General features: G+C 24.3%; 2 protein-coding genes across 8 annotated transcripts in view; one reads left to right on the top strand and one right to left on the bottom strand.

Annotated features, from left to right (window-relative positions):
• The window catches only part of LOC122504840 (bifunctional peptidase and arginyl-hydroxylase JMJD5), a 31704-nt gene extending 24782 nt beyond the window's left edge, over positions 1 to 6922 (bottom strand). For 2 of the 5 annotated variants that reach the window (XM_043616123.1, XM_043616126.1), the window contains exons 1-2: positions 4676 to 5052; positions 4231 to 4554 (exon numbers count right to left, since the gene is read on the bottom strand). The gene's annotated coding sequence lies outside the window, so the exon portion shown is untranslated. Of the gene's footprint in view, positions 1 to 4230; positions 4555 to 4675; positions 5053 to 5254; positions 5396 to 6538 lie in introns of those variants that run through there. The other 3 variants (XM_043616124.1, XR_006301868.1, XM_043616125.1) reach the window with 3 other exon arrangements.
• On the top strand, positions 5597 to 19005 carry LOC122504839 (BTB/POZ domain-containing protein 17). 3 transcript variants are annotated; one of them, XM_043616122.1, is made up of 4 exons: positions 5597 to 5829; positions 8592 to 8682; positions 10766 to 10906; positions 16051 to 19005. In XM_043616122.1, the coding sequence occupies exons 2-4, from the start codon at positions 8599 to 8601 to the stop codon at positions 17338 to 17340; spliced, it is 1515 nt and encodes a 504-aa protein (XP_043472057.1). In that variant the 5' UTR covers positions 5597 to 5829; positions 8592 to 8598; the 3' UTR covers positions 17341 to 19005. The 3 variants fall into 3 exon arrangements, with proteins under 3 accessions (XP_043472057.1, XP_043472055.1, XP_043472056.1); XM_043616120.1 differs by lacking the exon at positions 5597 to 5829 and adding an exon at positions 7341 to 7674; XM_043616121.1 differs by lacking the exon at positions 5597 to 5829 and adding an exon at positions 7363 to 7428.
• The last annotated feature ends 2878 nt before the right edge of the window (positions 19006 to 21883 follow it).

Genomic DNA, 21883 nt, shown 5'->3' with positions numbered 1-21883 from the left:
AATAATAATTAGTTACCATTATAGCTATTTTAGTAGGAAAATATTACTATTTGAATCAGTGATTGACTTTTTGTTATCAAATTAGTTATTTTAACCAATTCAAATGCAGAGAACAATATTTATCAATTTGTAGTACTTTAATTAATGTATTAAAAAAATTAAATTTTCCATACAGTTTTTGGAGTTATAGTAGAGTCTAATTGGAACTAATTGTATCGCAAGTAGACCCTACGTTACGACTGCTAAAACCTAACATAAGACCTAAATTTTAGGCTGAAAGTAGGGCTTAAATTTTGACTCGGGTCTGTTTTCATAAATATTATACATCAATAAAAATTGAAGTAAAAAGCAATTTTTTAAAAGCGAATTAATATAATGAAACTTTTTCTTAATTTGATAGGAAAATTCCCGGTTCGGCATATTCCCAGCTTTTTACAGTTTTTCCCGTTTGGTAGATACCCAGTTAAATGTATTAGTATAAACAGAAAACTGTACGACAGCAAGTAATACAATCTATATTTATATGAACTTAAGAAACAGTATTTTCATAAAATAAGTAAATTTTTATAGCCATTTGTAGATTTATTTATGGATAAAATCAAGTAAATTTAAATTTGACAAAAAAGAGATAAACCGTGAAAAGTTTGGACAAAGCAGGGAATTTTGTTAAACAAAAATAGACACCGTGTTAACTTTTGTCTTTACATTGCTCAAAACATCTCTTAAAGTTAAATCTAGAGTTAAAATGAAAAAACGTTTTAACATGTAAGTTTTTGCCTAGTGGCATAATATGCTTGTATTGTATCACAGGTGACTTACAATTCTTGACATCCTGCGAAATCATTTTAATCATAAAAAATTTCCATTTTCAATATTTCTGAACTTCTTGAAAATATTAGATTGATTTGATAAATAATTTTGAATTGCACTATTTTGACATCAAAATATTAATCAGAGACTCCAAAAATACTACTGAATTATACTTCATATAGTAATTAGTATCGATTTTTTGATATATTGAAAATTTTTTTATATTTCTTGTAGGATAGTATTTTTTGCAAAATTATGATAAAATCTGACTAAATAACATATAATATTCATTTTTAGAAAGTTTAAAAGCTATCCATTAAAAATTGTGAAATTTGGAAATTTTCCATTTTTCAAGTTTTTGAAAATATTTTTATATTTACATCTTAGTTGTAGAATAGTATTTTTTGAAAAATTATGCTAAAATGTGACCAAATAACATGTAATACTCAAATATAGAAAGTTTAAAAGCAATCCATAAAAAAATGTAAAATTTTGAAATTTTCGATTTTTTGAAAACATTTTTATACTTACATATTAGTTATAGGACTTTATTTTTTGCAAAATTATGCTAAAATGTGACTAAATAACATGTGATACTCAAGTATAGAAACTTTAAAAGCAATCCATGAAAAAATTAAAAATTTTGAAATTTTCGATTTTTTGAATTTTTTGAAGAAATTGAATATCTCCCGTTCTAATTAATATTTTTTAAATCTGTAAATTTATAAACCTTCCTTGGGTCAATACCTAATAACCTACCAAGTTGGACTTAAATCGATTCACATGTTTTTGTGTGATTGGGGTACAAAGTTTTTGTGACAGACAAACATACATACATACATACATACATACATACATACATTAAATTTTTTAAGAACATTTTTGGAATCTCTGATGTCCATAATAACTAATCATGTTAACATTTTGAAGTTTTAAGCAATGTACAGACAGACATCTGATTTTATTAATAAGGATATATATATATAAACAAATTTAACTAATTTCAGAAGAATTTTAGTTTAACATTTTTTTTTGGTACAATGTCCCCTGAGCGTTTCCGGTCATTTTTCCGAAAAAAATTTTCCGCAAGTCTAATTTTTCGAAAAAAAATTTCCGAATCTAAATTTACGAAATAATTTTTCCGAAAATTAATAATTCCGAAAATTCAAATTACTTTGTGGTTTTTGTTAATCAATAAAAGTGTTGAAAAACTGTGAACAAGTTGAAATTATTATTTCTTTTATACAAAAACCTACTATGCAGACCTTTAGAAAAAATATTGAATTGACATTAAAGAATATTATTATTATTATTATTGTATATATTAATGAATATTAATATTATTGTTACTCATATCTTCTGGAAGAACAAATATCAATTTTCAAGAAAAATATTTAAAACTTACAAAAATTGTTTATTTAGTCATTTTTCATATGATCAAAGTTTTCTTTATATTAAAAGGTTAAACTTTTTCAAAACTGATTCGATTTAAGATATTTGTTCTGCAAGCCTTTTTAAGTTATTTCTCATATATTGTCTCGTATATTGATTAAGAAACCGATTTCAATTGTTTTTTTTTAATTTTTTTATTTGGCAAAATTTTTTACTAATTTATATGCAAAGAATTAGAGTCGGAATTTTTTTTTTTGAAAAGTTTATATTCGGAGAATTGGAGTCGGAAAAATTTTTTCGGAATTTTTTTTTCTGAATAAATGATTTTTCGGAAAAAAAAACTTGCGGAAATTTGCTTTCGGAAAATTTTTTTCGGAAAAATGACCGGGAATCCCCCTGAGCCAATTCAGTATGTATTCATATTAAAAATAACACAATATTTTCCGAATTTAATAAAATATTTACAACCTCAATTTTGCGCAGCGATCGAGACTGCACAACGCGACGGGACAACATAAGAAATTTGACGTTCAGGCACTGGGTCAAATGACTTTTTTCTTTTATAAGTTTTTAAAGTATTAAATTGATTTTAAAGTATTAAATATCCAAGTCTTCGACTCGGAGTAATCGATTTCTTCATGTTTTTTTTAATAATTAACGATAACCAAGGGATAAAATTATTATTTTATATAAGAATATTCAACTTCTTCAAAATTATTTTCATCATTTTAATTCAATTTATTATTATTTTCTAGAATTTTTAACAACTTTTGAAAATAATTCATTTCTTTTAAGGAATTTAATTAAAATTTTAATAAAATTTATTACATTAAAAATTTTATAACAATTTTTGAAAATAATTGAAAACTTTTTGAAGAATTTTATTAAAATTTTTTAAAATAATTGAATTCCTGAGAAGAATTTAAATAATAATTTATGAAAATAATTGATTTCATGCGATGAATTTTATTCAAGTTTGTTTAAATAATTGAAATTTTGAAAAGATGTTTATTACAATTTTTTACAATAATTTAATTTTTGAGAAGAATTTCGCTATCTATTTATAAAAATAATTTCATTATTGACCAGAATTTTAAAAAAAAATTTGAAAATAATTTCATTTCTGCAAAGTATTTTATTTATTACTATTCAAAAGAATTGAATTCTTGTGATAAATTTTGATATTTTATAAAAATAATTAAATTTTTTGATAAATTTTATAAAAATAGTAAATAGGTATTGAAAATCATTGAATTATGACAAACTTTTGAAAATATTTGAAATTTTGCAAAGAATTTTATTTATAAATTTTTGAAATAATTGAATTTTTGGGGAAAAATTTTGCTATTTATAAAGATAATTGAATTTTTGACAAGATATTCGTTAAAATTTGTAAAAGCAATTGAATTTCTTCAAAGAATTTTATTATTTTTTAAAATAATTGAATTCTTGTGATGAATATTGTTATTTATAGAAATAATTGAATTTTTCAAAGATTTTTTTTTAAATTCCTAAAAATAATTGAATCTTTGTGAAGAATTTTGTTATTTATCAAAATAATTGCATTAAAACTTTTGAAATAATTAAATAATATTAAAAAATTAATTCTGGTTACAATTTAATCCTTAAATTAAATCATTTCTTTCTAATAAATAAAATAAATAATATTGAAAGAATAATTTAAAATTAAAAACATTTTATCGAGTTTTTCTTGGAAAAAACATCAATTTAAAAGTTTTAATCGTTCTAATTATATTAAATTTAACCTCTATAGAACACAAGAAAATAAAACGTTGCTGGAGGTCATAGTTTTTAAAATTAATTTTACACAAAACTTATATTTTTGAATGTCTTTAAAGTATTTAAAATGTTTTTTCACGATACCAAAAGTGGTATTTTTTAAACATACACCATGTAAATAAGATGCAGATATCATAATTTATTTTTTTACTTGGGCCATTACTCCACAATTCTTTAAAAAAAATTACGCATAGTTTAACATATTTGAATATTAAAAATTATATTAACCTTTTTATAGCATTGGTGAACTATCAATATTCTTCTTCGTTCAATGACAAATATATTTTTTCAAAACAACAGCGATGGTCCATGCGGCAAAACAACACTTCAGCAGACGTTTTCTTCTTCTTCTTTCCTTATTAAGGCCTTTCTCCAATAGGATCCAAAAACTCTGCGTTTGTCTGCGAATGATTGCGTTGCGTTGATTTTAGCATGTGTTGCTATAGCAACCGACGCAGACGCAGAGTTTTGGGAACCTATTGGAGAAAGGCCTTTAAGGGCATCCGGGAAAAATCGAGCCCAAAAAGTGTTTTCCCGCGTGTCATCTCACTCCTAAATAATTAGAGATATTTAGTTCGGATTTATCATGATAATTAGGGGAATTCATGATGATAAAGAATATTCTCGAAATTTGCAAGTAATTTTTGAAATAAATATTGAAAAACGAAATTACAAAAGTTGGATTTTTGGCGAAAGTGAGAGACAATATGGCGGCGAGCACACAGACAAGTGGATCTATGTGTCAGTGGTCAAGGAGGTGGCGCCAATTCTCGGAAGTGGTCGCGAGTTGAACTGAGGGAAATGTATTAAACCACGGAGTAATAATAAGGAGACTGCTCTCCAGCGTATCCCCTAGTCAAACTGGTGCCAGATTTCTGCCTTGGTTCACTGAGTAGTAATGACTTTTCAAAAATAACGCGCATGTGCAGTTTGCAACTATCTTCGTCACTCTTGAAAGAACGATGAGAGAGATCATTATTTTGACGTGCGAGTTGGAAAGTGTGGTTATGTTTTACTGTTGACAATATATATTATACTATTAAATAATATTAATAAATTGTAATATAGGAAATGTGTGAGTAGATATTAATTATATTAGCATTATAGCGATTATAGCATTATATTATATTGTATTCATTCAGTTTATCATACAAAGAAAAGAATTACTCCGGTTCGACAAAAATAATCTTTTTATTAATATCTACTCACACCTATATTACAATTTATTAATATTATAATATATTGAACTTACTCTTCTCTTTGCAGTTTGTTAATTAATATTTTTTCTTATTTAAATGTTGATTTTCCCGTATAGTTGCTGTTGTCAACAATAAAACATAACCACACTTTCTAACTCGCACGTCAAAATAATGATCTCTCTCATCGTTCTTTCAAGAGTGACGAAGATAGTTGCAAACTGCGCATGCGCTTTATTTTTGAGAAGTCTTTACTACTCAGAGTCACCAGGTCATGGCCGTATATACGCAGCGTAACGCAAGTATAAGTGCCAACGCTGAACATTGAAATTGAGTAAAATTTACTACTCAGTGAACCAAGGCAGACATTTGGCACGGTATCTCACTGGTAGTCAGGGATGGGTAAAAGTGTTTTTTTCGGAGTTTTCTACGTATAATACATAAATGACGTATAATACGTAGAAAATTGTAGAAAACCTGGTATTATACATGTCCAGTTCTGCGCATGCGTACAAACCTCACAATAATAATAAAAATCATATGTTTGATTATTTTTTATTTGTTTCCTGGTTTTCATTACTAAATTGTTGCTAAAAATACCAAGAAAAAACCAAAAAAGGTTACATATAAGGTAAGTTTACAAAAAAATGCGTATAATATATATTTATTGATTTTTCATATGGTTTTTTACACACATTTTTTCATAACTTGTATTATATATTTATATAGAACAATTTTAAAAAGACACGTTAATTTATTATTTATTTGAAAATAAACGGGTTTCAAATAAACTTTTTCATACAAAAGTACTAAATTATTATTATAGCTGTATTTTGCAATGTTTTGTTGCAAATAGGACACAGGGCAACATTTTTCCCTTTATTATTTTTGGGAATAAAACACAATTCCTCCCAGGAATTGTGTTTCGGCCTTCCACCTCTTTTGTTAATTTTTTTTTATTTTAAAAAAAGCAATATTGTACAACAATCACTGACACATGGCCTGGCACATGGAGATGTATAACCTATAAATGGGTCTGGCGGCAGCAGACAACCTGACCTGACCACGAACAGTTAGAACTTTGTTTGTGTGCTATTTCTTTAAAACATAAATTTTAAAAAAACTTTTCAATGTTAATTAATAAATTTTTAAATTGAAATTATGTTTAAAATTTATTTAATATACTATTAAAATCACATGTTTCTTGTCTAAAATTTAAAAATCCCGCGCGTCACGCAATGTATGTAAAATACATGACATACGTAGAAAACTAAAGATGTATAATACCACGTATTATACGTGTAGAAAACCAGGTATAATACATCATGTATAATACGTACCCATCCCTGCTGGTAGTACAGTCTCCTTATTATTACTCCGTGTATTAAACTCAAATTACTCCACTTTCAATCGTTAATAAAATAATTTCCTCGCAAAATTATTGCAAAAACGGAGAGGGCCGCTCCTCGGAGAGTCTTCCTCTATCAACCCTCCAAATATGAACCCGAAATATTTTATCCTCTCAAAATGAGACGTCTATACTGAAACGTTCAAAACCCCTTTTTTCCGTATATTTAAACAGTTTTTTTCAATAATTAATTATTAAAATTTCTCTAAATTCCGAGAGGACCGCTGGTCCCAGAGCATTTCTCTATATTTACCAAAAAATCCCGAATCAAAATATTCTTTTCTTTTTAAATGAGACGTCTATCACGAAACCAGTATTATTTCCCGGATGCCCTTAAGGGGATGTCAAAGTCGATTGGATTTTTGCATTGAGCTTCAATGGGAAAATCGCATCGACTTTGACATCCCCTTAAGGCCTTTCTCCAATAGGTTCCCAAAACTCTGCGTCTGCGTCGGTTGCTATAGCAACACATGCTAAAATCCTGTCAATAGGTTCACGAACGTGAACCATGAGATAGTAAGAGATAAAAACAAAAAAAAATATATTTCCGTCTTTTTCTAACTCATGCTTCGCGAACGTAAACAATGAGTTAGAAAAGGACACAAATATATCTCTGTCATTTTCTAACTTATTATTTGCGTTCGCGAACGACTTTCGCGAAGCAGTTGTGCGTTGACCTTTAAATTTCTAAATTAAAGCTATGTCAGCGCCTTCAAGCTGATATTTCTAGTACTAAAATTCTGCCAACTCCATTCACAGAAATATTTATATTTATATTAAAATTAAAAAATAATGAAAAATTTATTAGGAATGTTCATTTAGGTACGTGGTGCAGAATCTTTATTTTATTCGGGTTAGAAAAAATAATTTAAATTTGGAAGGTCATTTCTGCACTTGGAAGTAACGATCACAAGTTATTCAGAATAATGTTTTTCAGAAAGTGATTTATATTTTATATAAAACGAAATAATAATATGCAAATGAAAGTATATAAATAATGTCAAAATAACCATTATTTTGGTTGTGTTTGTGTACGAAAATAGAAGACATAAAGGATTCCTGAAAAATGTAAATAGGTTATTTAATCCATATTCGTTAAAGACTAATAATCTTTCATTTATTTTAACACATCAATTTTATTATTAAATTCAAATAATATTATTATAATGCATAATAAACTTACCCAAATTATTTCAAAGTAATTTTTTCCCTAATCGAGAATTCCTAATTATAAATTTCTTAAATTGATGTAAAAATAAAATTTAGAAAATATGTTTAAATTTGATTGGGAATTTTATTACAATTTAGAAATTCTTTATAAGATCCGTAATTTTTATTTTCAATTTAGTCTACTAGCTTTCGCCTGCTGACCCCTAATATAATTTATTTATTCATTTCACTAAATTGTCAAACCATTTATTTTGTCTGACTATGGTAATTATTAATAAAAATAATTCTAATCTTTAATACCTACTTACATTAAAAGCGAAACAAAATTCTTGGTTCAAGTAAATAATTTTCATGACTGGCTTTTAAAAAACATTCAGTTACGAAAGAATTTTATTTTTATCACTTCTCAAGAAATATTCGGGTCATTCCACTGAAAATCATCTGAAAGTGTTTGTTAACTAAAATTCCCTAAGATTAACCTTTTCAAGTAACAATTTTTCAAATGAAGGAAATATTTATATAATAATTACATCGAATTTACACGCAGAATAAATGGAATAAATTGATTAAAATTATTCAAATTTATATTTGAAATAGTTTTTCCTGTCATTGTAATATTTATAAGAAATTTTTTTCGATTTTTGGAAGATGATGGAAAAGATGGAAAAATCGAAAAAAATTTCTTTATAAATATTCAAATTTTTAAAGACAAATTCGTTAAAATTTCATCTTACTGTTCATTACTTAACAATAAAACTAAGTACAAATGTGTTTAATATTTTTACAAACATTGAAAAGTTTGTCTTTATTATTAGATTCAAGATGGAAGAAGGATGTAAGAAAGATGAAGATATTACTGATGTTCCTAGTTCCAGTGAAAGAAATGAAACTGTGGATTCAGTGCAGGTATGGAATCGTAATAACAGGCTTCGCACTCATCTACTATATACTAAAACCTACTATTTACTACTTTTTTTACGTTATGCTAATATTTGGGTACTTTTTTTAGACTTCACCTATTAAAAGCTACTATTTCTATTTTTTGAGAATTTCCACTACTTTAAATTCGCTAATATTAGAAATAAAAAAACTATTCTCAAAAATTATAATCAAATTCTTTAAAACGATTCAATTTAAAAAAAAAAATATTCAAAATTCAATTATTTTCCATATCTAGTATTTTCATAAAATTTCGTAAAAAAATTCAATTATTTAAAAAAAATTGATAAAATTTCATCCAAAATTCATTTATTTTCATAAATAATAAAATTTCCACCGTAATTAAATTATTTAAGAATAGCATTTACAAAAAGATTTCGAAAAAATAAATTATTTAACAAAATTTTTATACAATTCTTCACAATAATTTAATTACTTTCACTAATAATAACATTTTTCATTGAAATTCAATTTTATAAAAAAATTTTTAATAAAATTCTAAGTAAGAATTCAATTATTTTTAATATTATTTTAAATTAATTAATGGAAAAATTAAATCATATTCACAAATACAGTTTTTCACAAGAATTCAATTATTTAAAACAAAATTTTCATAATTATTTATTATATTTCGAAAAAAGTAATTATTTAAAACAATGTTTATAAAATTCTTATGAAGAAATCAATTATTTTTAAAAATAACAAAATTTTTCACAGAAATTCAATTTTTTTAAAAATTTTAATAAAATTTTTCGCAATCATTCAATAATTGAATTATTGCGAAAACAAAATACACAAAATAATAAAATTTTTTCAATTTTTTTTCAATTATTTTTGAAAATTTTAATAAAATTCTTAGCAACTATTCAATTATTTTCATAAATAATAAAATTCATCGCAGGATTTCAATTATTTTTAAAACAATTTTATAAGAATTACTAAAAAAATGTAATTATTCTTAAAAATTTAATTTCAATTCTTTGAAAAAATCAATTATTTACAAAAATATTAGAATTTTTCACAGGAATTCAATTATTTTTAAATATTTTAATATAATTTGTTCGAAATAAATCAATTATTTTAAATACAATTTTAATTAAATTTTGACATTTTAATAAAATTCTTTGCAAAATTCAATTATTTTCATAAATATCAATATTCATCACAAGAGTTCAATTATTTTTAAAAGTAATATTTTTATTTTTGAAATTCAATTATTTAAAAAAATTTTAATAAAATCGTTCGCAAAAATTCAAAAAATATTTTCTTAAATAATAGAATGCTTTTTAGGAATTTAATTATTTTAAAAAAAATTTAATAAAATGTCACACAGACATTCAATGATTCTCAAAAATTTTAATAGACTTCTTTTATAAAATTAAATTATTTTTATAAACTTTTCGTAATTCAATAATTTTCAATATCTACTATTTTCATAAAATTTCCAAACAGAATTCAATTATTTAAAAATTTTTTTGTAAAAATCTTCGTAAGAATTCAATTTTTTTCATCAAATAATAAAAATTTCTCATGAATTCAATTATTTAAATTAGTATTTTCATAAAATTAGTCGAAAGAAATGAATTATTTAAAAAATTTTTATTTATAAAATTGTTTTGAAAGGAAATTATTTTTATAAATATTTAAATTCTTTCATGAATAATAAATTCGTTGCAGGAATTAAATTTATTTGCAGGATAAGAAAAAAGTAAATATATTTTTTATGAAAATTAGGAAAAAGTCAGCAAATTAAAATATAGAATGGAATTTTTGTCAGTTGCTACTTTTCTAAAATTAATTATCGAGTACGAAGTCTGTATTTAATTATTTGCTTTCTGTTAGACCGTTTCTGTAAAGTATAAAAATAACTTGAATGAATAAATGCTTTTTTTCGTTTCGACTTCTTCGAGTAATTATTTGGTGTAAGATGTTAAGAACAAAAGTCTAGATTTTCATTTAATAAATCAATATATTGACTTTTTTGTACAAAGAAATGTATATATTGTATATATTTTGTTGTATCATTGTTTAATTATTTTGTAATTTCCAGGTGGACAATTCCCGAACTGTTTTGCTGAAAATAGCAACATTGTACGCTGAACGTCTAATGAATGATATCTGCCTCGTCGTAGATGGTGTCGAGTATCCAGCACACCGACTTATTCTTTGTGCTTCTAGTGACGTGTTTCAGGTAAAGCAAACTATTAAGTTACATGAAAATTTAAAGGTGTTCACCCTTTTTTTGAAATTTTTCAACTCTATTGTTTCAAGATAATTGAATTTTTATAAATAAATAATTGGAAATTTTTGAAATAATTGAAACTTCTTTACATTCTATTAAAAATAATTAAATTCTTTTAAAGAATTTTATTTAAATTTTTCGAAAATAATCAAGGGAAGTTAGTCACCATAATTATAATTTTATTTTTAAAAATTTCTTCGATGAGCAATATATTCAATTATTTTCCTAAATAGTAAAAACTCATTGCAGAATTTCAATTATTTTTAATACAATTTTAATCGAATTCCTGAAAAAATATAATTATTCTTAAAAAATTTATTAAAATTCTTGGAAAGAATTCAATTATTTCTAGAAATTGTAAAAAAATTCTTCTCAAAAATAATTCAATTATTTACATAAATAGCAAAATTCTTTAGATTTACTAAATTTTTTTGAATATTATTTTTAAAAAAAATTCTTCATAAGAATTCAATTATTTTCATGAATTTCCATAAAATTCTTCGCAGAAATTCGAATTATGTTTGAAATTTCTTTAAATTTTTCTCAAAATTTCTATTATTTTTATAAATTATTAAATTGTTTTCCACAATTGAGCTCCCGCGTCCAATAACTCGATCTGCGCTTGAACTGAAAAATTCAAGCCAGTCAAGCCGGCAGAAAATGGAAAAAAATAAAAGTCGGAATTTTTAATTTTAAAACATACTACCGTATAGAGCATAAAAATGCCCAACTTTTTTGTCTTTGAAATTTTTCTGTAGAACTTTTATTTTTAATAATAATGGACAAAAACTGAATTTTTTTTATTCTTCAATTTCATTGAATTTCAAAACATAAATCGACTTTTCTCAAACAAATCTTAATGAAATTAATTAAAAATTGATATACTTACTTATCAGGGTCTACCGAAGACGATGAAGTGATTGAAACATTAAAAAAAGTTTATTGAAAAATTATTTGTTAATATAAATACAGACCTGTCAATAAATACGTTTTCTCAACTTTGACGAGAAAAAGTGTGCGGTGAACTTTCGAGTTGACACAACTTCCAGTGAGACATTTGTTTATTAACATGTGAAGAAGTTTTTTGGAAATTTTTATTTAAATCGGATGAAAAATAAAGAAAATACATAATGTTTAAAAAAATATGCGTCGTGCGGTGTTTTGACATTTCGACGCAAGAGGAGAAAACTATTGGAAACTATTGCTATTTTCTGTTGATTTATTTAAAAATAAGTTTATTCATGTATTATATTTAAAATAAAAACAATTCTATACATTTATAATATGATAGGCAGTAAAAGATTTATTTAGATTTACAACGACAGGAAGAAAAATAGGAAAAAGTTAAACAAATGCGCGATGCATAAAATTACCACCAGAGGGCAGCACCTAATGGGCATATCTAATTCTCATATTTTACTTCCTAACGTCGTGTATTATATTGGATTTTCAATTTCTTGTGTACAAATGAAAAAGCAAATTTTCAGGATAACTGGTTTTTTTCTATTTTGCAATAACTGTCCAAATTAGGAGAAAAATCCTTTTGAAATTACGTTTACGTTCAAGCAGCCATTTTTAAAAGGCGACCACTGTTAGTTTCCAATAGTTTTCTCCTCTTGCGTCGAAATGTCAAAACACCGCACGACGCATATTTTTTTAAACATTATGTATTTTCTTTATTTTTCATCCGATTTAAATAAAAATTTTCAAAAAACTTCTTCACATGTTAATAAACAAATGTCTCACTGGAAGTTGTGTCAACTCGAAAGTTCACCGCACACTTTTTCTCGTCAAAGTTGAGAAAACGTATTTATTGACAGGTCTGTATTTATATTAACAAATAATTTTGCAATAAACTTTTTTTAATGTTTCAATCACTTCATCGTCTTCGGTAGACCCTGATAAGTAAGTATATCAATTTTTAATTAATTTCATTAAGATTTGTTTGAGAAAAGTCGATTTATGTTTTGAAATTCAATGAAATTGAAGAATAAAAAAAATTCAGTTTTTGTCCATTATTATTAAAAATAAAAGTTCTACAGAAAAATTTCAAAGACAAAAAAGTTGGGCATTTTTATGCTCTATACGGTAGTATGTTTTAAAATTAAAAATTCCGACTTTTATTTTTTTCCATTTTCTGCCGGCTTGACTGGCTTGAATTTTTCAGTTCAAGCGCAGATCGAGTTATTGGACGCGGGAGCTCAATTTAAATATGTATTTTCAAAAATTGTAATGAAATTCTACGTAAACAAACATTTAATTATTTTCATAAATATGTAATAATTATTCTTCGGAAGAATTCAATTACTTTTATAAATAGTAAGATTCTTTACAGAAATTCAATTAGTATCAATACATTTTAATAATATTGAATTAATCAAAGTTTCAATAATAATTATGAACAAACAAGATTATTTTTAAAAATTGAAAAAATTCTTTGTTTAATTCAATTATTTTCCGAATTTTTAATTAAAATTATTAAAAAAACTTTATTTTCAAAAAATTTAAAGAAACTCTTTAAAAGAATTTAATTATTCATAAAAATCTAATAAAAAATTTGAAAGCCATTTGTAGATTTATTTATGTTTGAAATCAAATAAATTTAAATTTTATGAGAAAAAGAAACGGAAAAAATTAGGACAAAGCCGGGACAGGGTTGCCACGCAACCTGGAAACCTGGAAACTCTGGAAATGTCAGGGAATATTTAAAAACCTTGAAAAAACCTGGAAAAGTCAGGGAATTTTGATTGCAATTCTGGAAAATTATTGTTTTCTAAAGTTATTGTGCTTATTCTTGAAATCTAATTTTTCTTTAATTCAATTTTCTTAATTCAATTTTAAAAGAGTTGCCTTTACAATTTTTCTTCGCAATAATTCAATTATTTTCATAAATAATCAAAAAATTTATAGATTTACAATTATTTTCATAAATAATAAAACTCATCGCAAAATTTCAATTATTTTTAATACAATTTTAATGGAATTTCTCGAAAAATGTATAATTATTCTTAAAAATTTTATTCAAATTCATCAAAGAATTTCAATTATTTTCAAATTCAAATTTTCAATAAAATTCTTCGCAAAAATTCAATTATGGTCAAAAGTTTAAAAAATTTATCGTCAAAATTTTAATTGAGGCTATGGATCTTAAGAGGGCATTGATTTTAAATGGTTAAAAGTGCCCTTTTAAGATTCGGAGCCTCAATTGAAATTTTGACGATAAATTCAATTATTTTCAAAAATTTTAATGAAATTCTTTTTAACAAAATTTTTTTTTCAAAAATTCTCCTCCAGTCAATGATTTTCAATATCTACTATTTTAATAAAATTTTCCAAAAGAAATGAATTATTTTAAACATTTTTTATAAATTTCTTCGCGATAATTCTATTATTTTCAAAAATATTCAATTTATGTTTTCAGAGATTCAATTATTTTTATAAATATGTAATACAATTTTTTACAGGGATTCAATTATTATTTTCGTAGATAATAAATCTCATTGCAGAATTTCAATTATTTTTGATACAATTTTAATCAAATTCCTCGAAAAATGTGATTATTCTTAAAATTTTATTAAAATTCGTCAAAATAATGCAATTATTTAAAAGTTTGTTAATAAAATTCTTTATGAGAATTCAATTTTGAGAAACATTCAATTATTCAATAAATTATTTATTTTTGTATTAAAAATAATTAGGTATTTTAAAAGAAATATTATTAAAAAATTCGTCTCAAGAATTCAATTATTTTCAAAAGTAATAAAATTCTTAGCAGAAATTCAATTATGGTCAAAAGTTTAAAAAAAGTTATAGTCGAAATTTCAATTATTTTTATAAATATTAAAATTTTTCTCTAAAATTCAATTATTTTCAAAAATTTTAATAAAATTCTTGGCAGTATTTCAATTATTTAAACAAATTTTTAATAAAATTCATGACAAAATATCAATTATTTTCAAAAACTTTTCTCAATTCAATGAAATTTTTTTTACAGAGATTCAATTATTTTGAATACATTTTTAATCTAATTTCTCGAAAAATGAAATTATTCTTAAAAATTTTATTGAAATTCGTCAAAAGAATTTTCATTACCTATTTAAAAATTTGTTGATAAAATTCTTTAAATGAGAGTTAAATTTTAATAAACATTAAATTCTTTAACAAATTATTTTTTTTTTTTATTTAAATAATTGAATTGTCGTAGAATTTTCTAATAATAATGATTGAAATATGAATTTCAGTTAAAACTTTAGATAATAATTGAGTTTTGAAAAGCAGGTCTCAAATTATAATCTTTGAATGTTTGAATTTTTCACACTTTTGTAGATTTAATTTTTTTGTAAAAGTTGAATTGAATTTTTTTGAAGTTATTTGAAGTTTTTATTTTCTAATATATATTTGATTGAAGAATTTCCGAATACCTGAATAATAGATGAAATTTCGTAAAATTGAATTGTAAACAAAAGGATTTGAAAATGTTGAAAGAAATTTTTCAGAAATTATTAATAATAATTAATTTACACTTTATAAAGAAGAATTTTAGTTAAAAATTGTGGAAAATAATAATTGAATTAAAATAATGAAAGTAATTTTTAATAAGTTACAGTAACAATATTCTTATAATAATAATAGGTATAAAATGATGATTTTATCAGTCCAACATTTTTAATTATTATAAAACATTTGCCCCAAGTCGAAAAAAAAATATTTTTTAATTTTTTAAAAATAATTGAATTTTTAAAACATATTAAACTATTTTTTAAATAATTCAAATTTTGTAAAAGGGCCTAGCGTAATAAGAATGACAAAATTGCTCCCACTCTACCTAAAATCTACTAAAAAGTAGTATCAGTCAGGTAGATAAAAAATAGAATTTTGTGAAAACACTGAATTAATTAATCGACTTTTTCGATTTTTTTGTTTTTTTAATCGACTAAAGCGACTTTTTTTCTCGTTTAAAGTCGATCCAAGTTCTGTAATTAAGAACTTTTGGAATTGGTACTTTTGTCGCCCTACCTAAAAAAATGTAATTTTTTGAATCTTTGCTTCTTTGCCTGTAAATATAATAATTTTTACAAATTTCTATATTGCAGGTGATGTTAATGAGCCCTCAATGGACTGAATCCCAAGAAAGCAGAGTCACATTACAAGAAACTCCTCAATGTGTTCCCATTTTTAGTGAATTTCTCCGTTATTTTTATACTGGTAAAATAAGAATCAGCCATGAAATTGTACTCCCAATACTCTCCTTAGCCGATAAATACAATGTAAAAGATTTGATTTCCCTATGTCTCGATTATATGGAAAATCACATTGCTCTAGCTGCAACTCATGGAACATTAGTATCTTGGCTCCAGTACACACTCAATTGTGGTCATCACAACATCACCCAGGCATTTCAAAATTTCATCAAATGGAATCTTGAACTTGTTGCAAAAACGACAGATTTTGGAAATTTTGAATTGGACATACTCGTTGCTCTTCTTCATCAAAGCAGTTTAGTAATCAAGGACGAAATGACATTGTATAAATGTCTTGAGTCCTGGCTTGATCATCAGGCAAATCGTTTGAAATGTCAGATGCCAATTAGTGAGTTGGAATTAACTTTAAAGCAACTTGTAATGGCGGTCATGTCACCAGTGAGGTTTCCCATGATGTCTCCACGTCAGCTGGCTGATTTGCTTCTCTCGCCTCTCACTCAAAAGTACAAAGAGTTTTTTGTCGAACGCATGGCGATTGGAATGTCCTTTCATTCCGGACAAAACGAACGCGTTAGGGAAGTTATTAAAACTGAAGAAGACGGATGTTTGCTGTTCGAACCAAGACTTTACACCGTTGACACGTGCAGCTCTCTTTTAACGATAGAAAACTTTCATAGTTTGCGATCGTATCATACGCGAACTCTTGTTTTTTCTAGTCATTCTTATCTCGCCGAATACGCAGGCGACCAAACTTGCGAATGGGTCGTTGATATTTATCCGAAGGGTGTTTGGTTTAAAAAATTCTTTCTCATAGTTTGGCAAGGAACTGTGGAAATGCCGGAACATGTCATACGATCGGTGAGACTTTCCTTGACCTGTAAAGAGCCGCCAGCCAATAGTGATTCTGATAAAAGAGTTAAAATCGGAGTTTTGATCTATGGACTTCAAGATGGTGTCGAACACATTGCTAGAGTGATGGAAACTATTCACAGATTTAATAAAAATGATCGTGTCCTTAATTTAGATGATTTACTGCCCTTTGAGGAGCTGAATCCTCAACAGAATGGAGCTATGAACTCGGAGACGGCGATCTCTTCTTTTCTCGTTGGTCCGAATAAGGATATGCTAAAATTACATATTGTCATCTCACCGGCAAATCATAATATTCTTGATGAGATTTGACAGTCGAAAATGAAACTCTATCAAATTTATAAATTTTCGTGAAAAAAAATTTAATTTTTTTTCTTGAGAAACTTGTTACAGATTCATATTTGTTTTTAGATACTACAAACTATGTCTTCTTTAGTAGCTGAATGCAAGAATAAGCTAAACCCTGACATATACTCTATGCAAGTGCAAAATTTAATGAAAATAATTTCATTGGTTGGAATAGAAACTTAATTTCTTTTTTCTCTTTCATAAAATTAATATTAAAGAAAACAACTTTTTTATGACAATAAACTTCAAAACTATGTGTAGAAATAACTTTTTTCCGCAGTACTACGACGTCGAAATATTGATAAGGTCGTGTTTGTAAATCGAAATTAGAATCATTTAGTGGAAATGCACTTAAACTGAAGCACAAGTTTGTTAGCATAAAGCTTCTAAAAATTATTAACAAGTATCGAAGTATGTTGTTATTTGTTAAAATTCCATTTAAAAAAATGCGATTTATGTTGGATAATTTTTAAGATATATTTTCTCTGAAAATTAAAACAAAATTTGTTTGTTGAAAAATAAATGTTAGTTTTATCATATGTCATATTTCAAAGTGAAAGGGATCTTATCTTTCTTAACTTTTAGATTATTTTATAATATACTTTTCGCTTTAATAAAGATTCAATTTCTTTAATAAGTATTTTATTTCACTTAATATTTTGCATATAATAAATTGCATATAAATCGAATATAAATAATTTCCAATAAGAACGAATCACTTTAAATTTCACTTCGAAAATTTAGCTTTGTTAGGAAAGTTTAACATCCTTTTCACTGAGTGAAATGTCACATATTTAAGATTTACTTTACATGAAAAACGATATATATGTACATAATAGTTTTTAAATTTAAAGATTTTTATTTATTTTCTATAGGTCTATCATTCTTAACATAATTATAAAAAATTGTAAAAGTGTAAATTTGCTACGAAAAATTAAATAGTTGATATTTCTAATATTATAGTGGTACACATTTGGTTCGCCTAAATTACATATTGCCTATATACTTTCACAATCTTTCTGGCTTGATTCTTTTATTCTTTTAATATTTGAAAGAATTATTATTAAAACATTAATATTTCAATGAAAATTATCGTTTTTCAGCTTAGAAGAATTTCTAATCCATTTGATTTTCATTAATAAATTTTAATAAATTCAATTCTTTTATCTGAAATAATTTTTTCTTCATATTTTATTCATTTGCTTTTGAAGTGTGATCCTGTGAAAGTTGTCTACATTATTTTACACTATTCTCTAATATGGTGAAAAAATAAAAATGAAAGTAGGGAGGAATCCGTCATTTAGGCGACCTGACTGTAAAAACTAGTATCTACGTTTACTTAAAATTAAGAATTAGATACTGTTAACTGTAAGAAGAAGATTGGAGACAGAATGGTAAACTCGCATTTTTTCCTATATATAGGAAAGTGTGATGCAATACAGAATATATTTATCATCGAAAATAATATTAAGCAATAAGTACAAGACCTTCCTGTCTTTAGTTTTCTTGAATTGTATGGATCTCTAAAATCAGCAATTTGCTCTATGTATATAATTTCATATGTATATATGAATATATGTATATATTATAATGGACTTTATTATTATTATTATTATTATTATTATTATACATATTACATAGTTCACTCCTTATTTCGACTTTAAACGACCTTCCAGCATTTATCTTTTAATTTACATTAATTATTTAATGATTGCAATTAAAAAATATATATATAAAAAATAAAAAAATTAATTCTATATCTAATACAGGCTTCACAGTCTGTCCCCTATTTCCCTAAAAGTCCCCTTTTAATTTTGTCCCCTAAACGTACCCTATTTTCAAAATTTCCCCTATTTTTTTCTTTTATCTTTTAATGATGAATTTACACCAAATTTAGCAAAGTGCCGTTGAAAGTTTCAATTGGAAACTTTTGTTTTAAAAGTTTAAAATCTTGAAATTTATAATCGATGAAATTTTTCATGAAATTTATAAAATTTGTAAAATTAGTATTTTGGTGAAGTCAAGTATCAATTATGTTTAAAAGTTGCGGTTGTTTTTTTAATACGATTTAATTATTACAAAAGTTTTAATGCAATTATCTTGATAAATAACAAAATTCTTCACAGAAATTCAATTATTTTTAATTGTAATAAAATTCTTCGAAGAAATACAATTATTTTTAAATTTACACGAATGTCTCGTCAACATTTCAATTATCTTTTATAAATAAATAGCAAAATTCTTCGACAAAATTCAATTATTTTCAAAAATTTATAAAAATCTTTTAAAGTTCAATTATTTTCAAAAGATTTTTGCAATTCAATAATTTTCAATATTTACTATTATTTCATAAAATTTATCAACAGATTTAATTATAAAAAAGCTTTTTGATACAATTCTACGAAAAGATTCATTTATTTTCATAAATAATAAAATTTCATTTACGAATTCAATTATTTTCATCGCAGAATTTCAAATATTTTTAAAACAATTTTAAATAAATTCCTTAAAAAATGCAATTATTATTAAAAATTTTATTAAAACTTGAGGAAAGAATTCAATTTTAAGAAACATTCAATTATTCAATAAAACAATAAAATTCGTTGCAATGATTCAATTATTTTCATAAATAACATTTCATTCATCGCAGAAAATCAATTATTTTCAACAATTTTTAAGTAATTTTGCAAAACAATTCAATTAGCTTGATAAACAACAAAATCGCATAAATTTTCCCCATAAAATCAATTATTCTGAGGAATTTTAATAAAAATTCTTTTCTAAAATTCAATTATTTTGATAAATATCAAAATTCATCACAAGAATTAAATTCTTTTGAAAAGTAATAAAATACTTTGCAAAAATTAAATTATTTTCAAAATTTTTTAAAAATTCTCGTCAAGAATTAAATTATATCTTTATAAATAGATAGGGAAATTCTTCTCAAGAATTAAATTATTGTCAAAATTTTTTTTTAAATTCTTCTCAAGAAGTCAATTATTTAAAAATAATTTAATAAAATTCTTCAAAAAGTTTTCAATTATTTTCAAAAATTATTATTTAAATCCTTCTCAAGAATTCAATTATTTTAAAAAAATTTAATAAAATTCTTCAAAAAGTTTTCAATTTTTTTTTTAAATTATTATTTAAATTCTTCTGAAGAATTCAATTATTTTAAAAAAATTTAATAAAATTCTTCAAAATGTTTTCAATTATTTTCAAAAATTATTATTTAAATCCTTCTCAAGAATTCAATTATTTTAAAAAAATTTAATAAAATTCTTCAAAAAGGTTTCAATTATTTTCATAAATTGTTATAAAATTTTTTAATATAATAAATTTCATTAAAATTTTAATTAAATTCTTTAAAAGAAATTAAAATTAATTATGTAGAATTAATTTTTTTGAAAAAGTTTAATTGAATAATAATTGATGTTATTGATTTAAAGTACAATTTTAGTTAAAAATTCTAGAAAATGTTAATTGAATTGAAATTATACAAATAATTTTGAAGAAATTACAATAACAATATTCTTATTAATAATAAAATAATGATTTTGTCAGTCGGCCATCTTTATTTTTTATAATAATATTCTTATGAAATGTTAAATTTAAAAAGGTTTGAATTTGAAATTTTTTAACATCTTAATTCCAATGAAAAAAAATGATTAAATATTTATTTTAAATAAAACTGTATTGATGTTTTCGAATAATTTGACTTTTGAAGAAATTTGTAAATAAATTTAATAGAACATTTTTTTTCGTATCTAATAATTTTGAGAGTGAATCAGAATATTCTTTAGGGTCAGGGAAAAAGTCAAACTTTCCACTTTCTTTCTCGTTTTCACTATTTTTCTTTCCTGTAATCTACGTGTGAAAATACATATCTGTACCAAATTTGAACTCTCTAGGTCAAATAATTTAGTCGCTAGGAGCTGTGCAAGTGCCTTAATTTTTCAGAACTTTCAAAATATTTTACACGAATTTTCCGTTTTTAGAAATTTTTTCTGTTAACTGACAAAGAATTAAATAATAATATTTACTGCCCTTTATTGTCAAGTCAAGTAATCAAACTTTTATTTAACAAAATAGCAGAATAAAATAATTCATTTTAATAATTTTATTCATTAAAAACCTCGCGTACAAAAAATAGCCCCAGTTGACGGTATCTATAAAAAAGAAAAATATTTCCCAATTTTAATGTATAATAATTCCTACTCTCACATTTTTAATAAGCAACATTCAAACTACAATTACAATTCTCTCAAAAAAGGACAAATTACTTGTTTATGGTGTACAAGAGTAAGCGAGAAAGTATATTTTAAATTTGAATTCACTCTCTCTCTCTCTTAATCTTGTATGTTACCATGACAACCTGCATGCAGGCTGCCAGCAGAGGTGTGACCGCACCTTAAGTAGCAGCCCAATAGATGCTCTACATGTCAAGTGTGAAGACTATTTTTCTAACGAGTTTGTCTATCTTTCTCAACCAACTTCTTTCTGAAAT

Source organism: Leptopilina heterotoma, unplaced genomic scaffold (assembly GCF_015476425.1).
Source record: "Leptopilina heterotoma isolate Lh14 unplaced genomic scaffold, ASM1547642v1 Lhet_32, whole genome shotgun sequence".
NCBI classification, from domain to species: domain Eukaryota; kingdom Metazoa; phylum Arthropoda; class Insecta; order Hymenoptera; family Figitidae; genus Leptopilina; species Leptopilina heterotoma.
The sequence above is the reverse complement of the archived record's forward strand: the minus strand, read 5'-3'. Positions and strand labels throughout refer to the sequence as shown.

Bases quoted from the DNA above. Each gene is read 5' to 3' on its own strand.
- LOC122504839 (XM_043616122.1), top strand. From the start codon at position 8,599: ATGGAAGAAGGATGTAAGAAAGATGAAGATATTACTGATGTTCCTAGT. The intron at 8,683-10,765 runs GTATGGAATCGT...TGTAATTTCCAG, and splicing joins AAACTGTGGATTCAGTGCAG to GTGGACAATTCCCGAACTGT. The intron at 10,907-16,050 runs GTAAAGCAAACT...TCTATATTGCAG, and splicing joins CTTCTAGTGACGTGTTTCAG to GTGATGTTAATGAGCCCTCA.